The sequence below is a fragment of the Tupaia chinensis genome, unplaced genomic scaffold (genome assembly GCF_000334495.1).
Source record: "Tupaia chinensis unplaced genomic scaffold, TupChi_1.0 Scaffold000104_1, whole genome shotgun sequence".
Taxonomy (NCBI): Eukaryota; Metazoa; Chordata; class Mammalia; order Scandentia; family Tupaiidae; genus Tupaia; species Tupaia belangeri.
Window position 1 is genome coordinate 424,360 of NW_006159568.1, and position 9,930 is coordinate 434,289.

At 48.4% G+C, this 9,930-nt stretch overlaps 1 protein-coding gene across 1 annotated transcript in view; it reads left to right on the forward strand.

Annotated features, from left to right (window-relative positions):
• Positions 1-9,930, forward strand: part of GABBR2 (gamma-aminobutyric acid type B receptor subunit 2) — a 414,026-nt gene that overhangs the window by 342,952 nt on the left and 61,144 nt on the right. The window contains exon 12 of the mRNA XM_006143690.1: positions 1,257-1,364. Within this exon, the coding sequence (XP_006143752.1) occupies positions 1,257-1,364 (108 nt within the window). The remainder of the gene's footprint in view (positions 1-1,256; positions 1,365-9,930) is intronic.

Consider the following 9,930-nt stretch of genomic DNA (forward strand, 5'->3'; position numbering starts at 1 on the left):
GCATTCCCACTTCACACGACCGTGTCTCGGAACAGGCGCGCTAATGCCGTCGTCCTTCCCTTGACTCAGGGGCTCAGCCTTACAATTTGCTCAGCCAGTTCCTATTTTTAAAACTGAAATGGAAAGGAGAAGTACTCTGTCTCAGGAAAGCTGGTGAGCCAAGTTACTGAAAGACAGGAGGAAAGTGAATACATGAGGGGCTGGGCTAGGAGCAATTCTAACTTCCTAAAATGCCGACAGCAGCCCTGGCCAAGCTGTCTCTCTTTTTCTCCTACCCCGTCCACCATTTTTCTTGTGTTCAACTAGACAGGTTGGACGTTTCAAAGAGAACTTAGCTCAGCACAGCTGAGAGCAAATAGAGGAAAGACCAAAGCCTACAACTGCAGCTCACAGAACATAGGGCTTTTTTTGTCCCAGTGAGCAGAGGCCCCAGAGCTCCAGGTGCACAGCCCGGGGCTGGGCCATGATGTGACCCTATCCGGAGATACCTGGGCCTCCTGGATCCTGGAGGACGTCCAGCCAGCTGGCGAAGGTGGTGTTGGGATTAAAGACAGCACAGGTGGGGGCTCCTAGAGGCCCCAAGACCTAACAGATGGTGGCCAGCCCATCCCAGCCAGTGTGAATCCAGCTGGTTGGCACCTATTAGGAGCAGCTCTTCTCATTGGTCACCAGCCCAGGTTTCGGGATCAGGGCACACCTTGGTCTGATGAAACCATGGTGAGAGGTAGACAGAGCCTTAGTCCTGAGTGGGACCCCAAATCTGAGTTGGGCTCAGCAGCCAGCCTGGCCTGGTGCTGAGTAACTGGACTCCTGAGGTCACAGTGGGCAGGTAATCCAGGCTTCCTGGGGAGGACTGGGCTGCAGTGGGGAGGGAAGACCAGAGGGCTAGCCTACCGTCTTCTTAGTGACCCTTCAGTGTCCTGTGTCCTGGGCCCTCTATGTCTCTCTCTCTCTCTGTCTCTCTCTCTCTGTCTCTCTCTCACTAGCTCCTCTGGGAGCTATGGAGCCATCAAAGTTAGGCTTTGAATCTCACACCCTTCAGTGCCCAGTGTGCAGCCCTGGCATGTGGCCGGCAGAACTAAATGTCAGTGGGATTGGAATCTGAGTGAAGGACCAGAGATGCCAGTGAAACGCAGCAATAGCAGAGTGGAGCATTGGCCCCACCCTGTAGACTCTCCTTGCCAGGGATCTCGAACCTGACCAGGTCTGTCCACTATCACGGGATGTTAATGCCTCTGTTTTCTCGTGGCCTCTAGGTCAGGACGTGGATTCTCACCGTGGGCTACACAACTGCCTTTGGGGCTATGTTTGCAAAGACATGGAGGGTCCACGCCATCTTCAAAAATGTGAAAATGAAGAAGAAGGTAATCTCTGCCCTTCTGTTTCAGGGTGCTGACAGTGTTTGCTTAGCATTTATTTAGCAAGTCTGTACTAGGCACCTACTGTATGCCAAACTCTGAGATATTTACTGAGGATTCAAGCAAAACGCAGTCCCCACCTGCAGCTACCTTCAGCCTCCTGGGGAAATAGCTAGCAAACAGTTTATGACACACGGCAATAAGGACTGGTTAGGGTCATTTGAGGGGTGCTGGGGTGTGAAGCAATCAGGGAAGGCTTCATGTAGTAAGTGCCACCAATGTTGGACCTCGAGGGTGAGTGGGAGTTGTCCTGGCTAAGTTAGGTGAGGATGGGATTGCTGCAAACCTCGTAGGGAACACAGTGCATGTGGAAGCCTAGAATAAGACGGAGGTGGACAAGGGGCCGAGGGAAGCTCGGTATGGCAGGCGTTTGGGGTTCATGGGGACAGGGTGGAAGAAGAGGCCAGAGGGGAGGGCAGGAGCCACATTACCGAATCTGAACCTTAACTTATGGGCAGTGGGAGCCCTTAAATGAAGGCCAGACTGAAGTTACTGATTCCATTTGCAAAGAGGCCCTAAGAGTAGCAGTCCCGACCTTTTCGGCACCAAGGATCAGTTTTGTGGAAGACAGCTTTTTCACAGACTGGGGTGGGAAGGTTTCGGGATGATTCAAGCACATTACATCTATTGTGAACTTTATTCCAATTATAATTACATTGTAATACATAATCAAATAATTACACAGCAGTAGGGTTCACACTCCTGAGACTCTAATGCCACCCCTGATCTGACGGGAGGCTCAGCTCAGGCGGTGATGTGAGCGATGGGGAGTGAATGTGAATACAGATGGAGCTTCGCTCACTCGCTGGTGCTCCCCTCCTGCTGTGGAACCCAGTTCCTAACAGGCTACCCAGTCCATGGCCCAGGGGTTGGGGAGCCCTGCCTTAGAGGACAGAGCTCAGCTCTCATGAAGGCGGAGAGCACTTGGCACCTGTGGGATGGGGTGTAGCCATCATGTTTACTGAGCAGGACCTTAGGATGGAGGTGGAGAAAGTTTGCCTTCTGTCCTCCTGAACCTTTGCTGTGGCACTCGCTCTTCCCTTGCTCATGGGTAACTAGGGTAAGTCTGACTTGGAAGCTCCTCTGGTCAGTGACCAGTATGTGGAGCCCATCATAGTATTCCAAACTTCAGACTGCACTCAATGGCACTTCTTCCTCACCCAGCTCAGGCCTGCAGCAGGTTGGCCACCTGCCTTGGGAGTGGGGGCGCAGGTTGGCTGCCTCTCTCTGGCCAGCCTGTTTTTGTCATTTTCCTGTTCACCAAGGTGTCTGACCCCTCCAGAGCTGGATCTTAGAGTGGCTGAAAGTGCGCAAAAGATCTTACTCGTCAGGAGCTGGCTCTGGGCTTGCTAGACTTGGCGGGGATTTCAGTGGGCCCTTCAGGCTCTTGTGGTATCTTTTGTCCCCCTTTACTGGAGTTCCCCTTTACTGAGGCCTGCAATTGTCCATCTGTGGCTTCATCCTCTGTCTCTATCATCCTGCAGTTTCCACTCCTGAGGTCACTTCTCCCTCCAGCTCATCTTGGCCTGCCGTGGCCCATATTTGGTGCAGAGGAAGCTCTTGTGGACCCTTTGCTGCTATAAACTCAATAACTGGAGGTTGTTCCTCTGTAGCAGCCCCCCTGCCTTTGTTCCATGCTAGAAGCAGCTGGCCAGCCCACCATCGCTCTTTGGGCTTCTCTGGAAGGAGTCAAGCATCAATCTACAGTTTCCCCCAGGTTGCAAGGACCCCCTACCAAGCCATCCAAATGGTCTCTTTGCAGCCTGACCCATGATTTGAGGTCAAGTAGAGTGTGCTTCTCCCTGTTTCTCATTTCTGTCACTTAGGGCAGCGGGTCTTCATAACATGACACCTCTCTCCACAAATCCTTTTAAATCCCCAATGTGGCATCGCCTGTTTACAGACACCTCCTCTGCTGACCTTGTGTTGTGGGCTCAGCCCACCATGGAACACAGAGTCTGTTGTTCCAGTTCTTCATAGGAACTTGCATTTGGTTACTCAGTTACCTGGTGCCCATGGCGGAGAGAAGGCCTGCCTTGGCAGTAGGGCCAGCAGGCAGAACAGGCCCCGCCTGCCCTGTAATTGTAGATAAATCCCTTTGTCTTTCTGGGCCCGTGTGTCCTTGTCTATAAAACAGGGACACATTGAAAGAGTATTGTCTCCTGAGCTGTGACTCTGTAGTCTCCTGCCCGGCGCCCAGAAGGCACCTCAGCCCCGCTACCCACCTCTTCACTGCCAGGGCTGTTTCAGGAGCTTCAGTCCCCTGGCCTCTCCAGATGAGGTGGGATATATCCAGTCTTGTCTATTCCATAGCCACACCAGGCCACCTTAGGAAAACTAAGGCTGCCCCCAGAGGGAGGAAATAACCAGATCCGCTATCTACTCCTGTGCTGGTGTGAAGGGGTCCCTCCCTCCTCTGAGCCCTGGTAGAATTTATGGCAACTCCCTGCTATAAATGAGAGGCCTGGCCACTCATTCTCATCCTGGCCACACATTATAGTCTGAGGGGAGCTTTTGAAACTATAAAAAGGAACCCAGCCCAGACCCATGGAAACCAAATCTCTGGGCCAGAGCTGAACACCAGTAGTTTCGACTTTTCCTGGTGTGCTAATATACAGGCAGCATTGAACTTCTGGTCTACCTCAGGGCTGCCCAGAGTGTAAGCTGGACCAGCAACAGCATGGCCTCACCTGGGGACTTATTAGAGAGGCCAGTTCCCTACCCCATCCTAAAGAAATGAAACCCTGGGGTGGAGCCCAGGAACCTCCAGGCAACGCAGAGGCAAGGCGGTTTGAGAGGCACTGGTCTAGTGACATCTGGGGCCTCCTGCTCTGCAGCTCTGGTTAAAGAGATGCTCGGCCATTTATGACAAATCCATCTTGTTTGGAAGAACTCGCATTGATTCCTTTGTGTTCATATGGACACAAATTCTGAAAAAGAGCCCAGTTTTGAACTGCAACTGCTGCTGCCTTCCCAAAACCATCAAGCACCTTGTGACTGCCTTGTCTATGGAGGGTGTGCATTTCCTTCCCACCTCTCCCTTCTCTAACTGGGTCAGTAAGTGATCCTTAGCGGCAGCACCACAAAGCTACTACCCATACGACTAGAAAGCCTAGAGCAACCTCAAGGAATTTCTCAAGCCAGAATGGCACGTTCTCCTGTCCTTCATTATTTTCACAACGAAACTGGTCTTAGTTTCCAAGCTTCGGCAGTTCACATGGTCCTGCAGTGCTGTGTCACCATCACCACCCTCTGACCCATCTTCCCTAACTGAAATCTACCCCCACTCAACACTAACTGTCCTCTCTCCCCCAGCTCCGGTCACCACCCTTCTACCTTTTTTCTTTTGTTAAGTTTATGTTTTAATTGTTATTTCTTGAGAGAGACAAAACAGTCACCCTCCGTAGGGTCTCGTCGCCCTGTAGTTCCCATGTGCCTCCAGCCAACCAGGGTCACCGGTGCGCAGTGGACATACTTCGGAATTTGAACAGCTGTCTTCCATGTGGCTCTAGCGTTGCAGACGGTACCACCGCGGCTGGGCCACCATTCCGCTTCCTGGCTCTGTGAATTTGACTCCTCCCTGAACTTCTAGAAGTTGAATCATCCCGTATTTGTCATTTTATGACTGACTGACTTTATCAGGTTTCTTTTTTTAAAGTCTGGCCTTTTCTTTAGGACCCTTTTTTTAACTGACACATAGACTCTATTTACACACTCTTGTAAATGCGGTCATACGCCTTTTCTCAGTACAGTCTTTTTGTCCTTTTCTTTCCTAGGCTACCGTCTCCTCCTCCCTCACCCCCAATGGCATGCCCTCCCCAAACACACAGACAAAAACTTCACCCCATATGGTCATGTTTTTAGAGGCATTAAAGGAAACGAAGCCCATTAAAGAAAGTATTGACACGTGATGAGTTAATGCTTCCAAATGTGGTATTTTTATAGGATTTTATACCATTTTTTCTAAATACCAATTATAAAATCTTAAATTGAGAAGCCTTATTACAGCTTTTCTTCTGCCTTTTAATAGGGCCAAATTGAAATGTTGAGACGAGAGTAGTAACTCAGAGATAAGGCCTTCTGTTCTGGGGGCAGGTGCTTTTTGAGGACAAGGGAAGTTCACTCCAAATGTGACCCGGTACAGTTGCAGACAATAACATGAGCAACCAAAGCAGCTGAGGACATTCCCTCAGACCTTTGTCAGGGCTCAGCTTGAGGAAAATACCAGGAGAAGTCTTTGAGCAGCTCCCTTGAAGTGTCAGCCATCTGAGCAATGGCAGGAGGGCAGGTGCCTACACAGAACAGCTCCAGGGACACCTCCATCCTGCCTTCCCCTTCACAGTATTCCCTGGAGCAATGAGTTGGCCCTAATGGAAGGTTAGTTTGAATTAGTCAAACTGCTGGAGACCAGCAGTTGGCGTAATGGCTATGTCACTGAACTCCTGTGTAGCCAACCGCAGTTCACGTCCCAGACCTGGTGGCTTAAACTCATGCCAGGAGCGTGTGCATGTGTGCCCAAGATCCTGAGAGGAGAATGGAGGAGAAGGGATTACGGAGTGGCCATCACCCCTGGAGGATGATTTCTCACTTTCTGTCTCCCTGTCTCTCTTTCTGGTGAGCGCATGTTCCCTATAGCAAAAACCTCTCAAAAAATAAAAAGAAAAGAAAAGAAAAGAAACCTGAAGTTTTTTGAATACAGAATGCATTTTTGTATAAACCAGGGAACAGAGTGTAACGAGGTAGGTAGCAAATATGTGAGACTTTGTGTATTAGGCCTTTTCTGTTTCAATTACTCTGCTTTTGTAGAACAGAATAGAGACAACCACAAAGAAATTGTAAATAAATGGGCATGGCTGTGCTCCAATAAAACTTTACTCATAAGTACAGGTGGTGAGCCAAATCTGTAGCTCACTGTCCCTCTAAACAACAATGGAAAGTGACATTTAATATAACAGTTGGCTTCCGGTGAACAGTTACCGTCAGCCAGGATATGGTAGCCTCTTGTGGCTGATGTGGTTATCGTCCTCATTTTGTGAATAAGGAACTAGGTGAAAGGGTTTAAGGAGACTTACCCAAGATCACACGACTAGTTAGTTTCAAACTCCGATCTGATTCCAGAGGTACGTGCTTAACCATGACTGAGGTCTTTGCTCCTTGCTCTTACTCATTGAGAATGTGTGCCAGGAACCTCCTGCCCTCAGAGAGGGAGTGCATGTGATGGCACTGACGTAACCCAGAGAGGAGCTTGGGCAGCTTTTAAGGAGAAACCTGGAAAAGAAGGAAGGCAGTCAAAGCAGCTGAAGTGAGAATAGAGAGATGGCTCTGGGTAATAATAGGTTCTCTGCTGCTCTGCTTTGTGTGCTCAAGTCCATGCTGGTTTTTTCTTTCCTTTCCTTGGTTTTCATTATTTAAGGTTTTTCTTCTTTTTTTTTTTTCCTTTTCTTTTTTCTTTGCTAGAGGGAATGTGTGCTCTCGAAAGAGAGAGGGAGAGAAGAAGGCACTCCCCTGTGGGGAATGGCCACACTGCAACCCCTTCTCCTCCATCTCTCTGTTTGGGGATTTGGGACATGCGCATGCATGCACACACACACACATGTGCACGCACGCATGGTGTGTTTCTCAAGTTACCATGTCCAGAACTCAAACCACACAATTTGTCATGTGGGATCTGTCTGCCTTAACCACCAGGCCTCAGAGCCAGCCCTTCTAGGTCATTTTAAATCACCTCTCCTTAACCTTGTACCGTATGTGCATGCGTGTATTTGTTGAACTATTAACTATTAGTCTTTCCCACTAAGATACCTGCTCTGTGAGGGCAGGATATTGGCATTTATCCACCGCTGCATCCCCAGTGCCTGTAAAGGAACCTGACTCAGAGTAGGCACCCAATCGACATTTCTGCGACTGCTCAGTAAAATGTGATTCGTCATTACTTAGCCTGAACCCACTCAGTCACAAACACTAGTCAAGTGCCCGCTTTTGGGATGGTGCCAAAATGAAATTAGATACGTCCACTCCTCTGTTCTCAGGACCTTCCCACCATGGATCCATTGGCCTCATGATTAATCCTGTACCTATTGTAGTAGAGCTGAAGTGCAATGTCACACTTTGCCCCTAGATGTCACTGTTCCACACAGACATAGAGAATGTTAAAACTCAAGTAATGGTAGCCAGCTACCCTTTGTTGAGCATCTTCTCTGTGTCAGACATTATACTCAATGTTTTCCACGCATGACCTCCTTTTATTCTTATTCTCACTCTGCAACTCAGAGATCATTGACCCCACTTTATGAGAAGAAAACCAAGGCCTAGCAAAGTTAAACCACTTGCCTAAGATCATGTTTGATCATCACTGGTATTCTAATAACACCTTCTAATTTCCAAATCTTCTTTTCTATATCACAGAGAATAATATGTGCGCCTCCCTGCTCTCCTCCTTCCCCATTCCTGGCCGTTTTGCAAATGAGAAATACAGAATGAGAAAAAGGAAGTGATTTCCTCATGGTCACACACATAGCCAGAAACAGAACCAAGGTTCCAAGCCAGGTCCATGTCATTCCAAATCCTTCCAAATTCCATGTTCTGCGATATCAGACTTCATACTTGAGTATTAAAAGGGTCAGCCCCTTACTTTATCAAATTGACAAGAGTGGACCAAAAGAGATCAGGTGCTGATCTTTTCAGATTAACTGTGCCCCACGCAGAGTGTGCCCGCCTTCATGATGGAAAAGCTGCTTGGGCTCAACCTTGAAATCAGGGTGATGGTGTGCCAGCAGAAAGGGGAGAGGAGGAACTTGCTAGTTTCAAGCATTGCATGGGCAAATGCCCAGGGGTCAAACAACCCTGTGTTCAGCATCAAGTCAAGAGGCCTCGGGAACCAGCAGTTAGCGTAATGGCTATGTTGCTGGATTCCCACGTAGTCAACCGCGGTTCGCGTCCCAGACCCGGTGGCTTAAATCTCACGCTGGGCACGTGTGCGCACATGCCCCAGATCCTTAGAGTAAAATGGAGGAGAAGGGATTGCAGCGTGACCATCCCCCCCGGGGGGTGATTTCTTCCTTTCTGTCTCTATGTCTCTCTCTGTCTGTCTGGCGAGCACACATGCCCTATAGCGAAAAACCTCTCCAAAAAAAAAAAAGAGGCCTCTTCCAGGCTGTCTTTTGAGTCCTGAGCTTCTTGGGCATTTCTTCCTTCTGCCCGTTTGTCAAGGCTAGCTAGAAGTTGCCTCACTGCCTAGAAAGTTTCTGCAAAGCATCAGCTCTTCACTCAAAGAGGGAGTGTCTTCAGTACCCCACTCCCAGGTAAAGCCTTTTGGGTGGATTTGATCTCTTTAGCAGCCACTCAGCACACCTTCTTGTTCTTTTCACACTAGGTCACAGAGAGACCTCTTCAGTTTCTATCTTGCCTTTAAAAATGGCTTTAATTGGGACCAGCAGTTGGCTATGTCGCTGGACTCCCACGTAGTCGACCACGGTTCGAGTCCCAGACCTGGTGGCTTAAACTCGCACCGGGTGCGTGTGCATGACTGCCCAGAATCCCAAGAGGAGAATGGAGGAGAAGGGATTGTGGCATGGCCATCCCCCTGGGTGGTGATTTCCCACTTTCTGACTCTGTCTCTGTCTTTCTGGAGAGCACATGCACCCTATAGCAAAAACCACTCTAAAAAAAATAAATAAATAAAAGGCTTTAATCATTAAAACTAGGCCTGGTGATATTTCTTAAGCTTCTGCCTTCATTTTGTTTATTTTTCCACGAGTCTTTTCCAGAACTACTTCATCACATTAGCTTTCATTTGTGGTTGAGGGTAGAGAGAGAAACATAAATGTGCAGTGAGTGAAATACAGGTTAGCTTTGGTGTTGACAGCATTTATCCACAGGCAAATCCCTCTCAAATGGATATAGAGTAGGGTGGAAATCTCACGGCATAATAAAAATATCCCAGGCTGCAAAGAGGAATGGAAGTTATATTTCTTCTCTTTAGATTCTTTCATCACAATTCAATCTATCAAAACTTTCTGGACTCACTGCATGCCAGATCCTGTTAGAGTACACAAATGAAACGGGTTTTCCCTCAGTCTGGGGCTCCCCAATTTACTGAAGAGGGCAGACATGCATGCAATTTAATATTGTGTCGGGATGGTGCTGTGAATATCTGAGGGTGCAGACTGCAGAAAGGTAGAACTTGGTTCAAATCTGGGCTGCACCTCCTATTGGCTTTATTACACTGAGCAAGTGACATAAACCCCCAAAGGTCTCAGTTTCTTCATCCTTAAAATGGGAACAATACCAGTATCTGCCAGTGTAGGTGCAGACACAGAGTAAGGATTCATTAAATATTAGCTATTCTTCTCATTGTCGTTATGACCAAGATTACTTCTGATAACTAAGTATGTGAGCAAAGCATCATGGAAGTTATTGGCCCTGCTATGGGAGTCAGAAGGGACTTCATTGAGAAAGTAACAATTGATCTAGGTCTTTAAGAATTATTAGAAGTTTGCCAGATGGAAAGAGT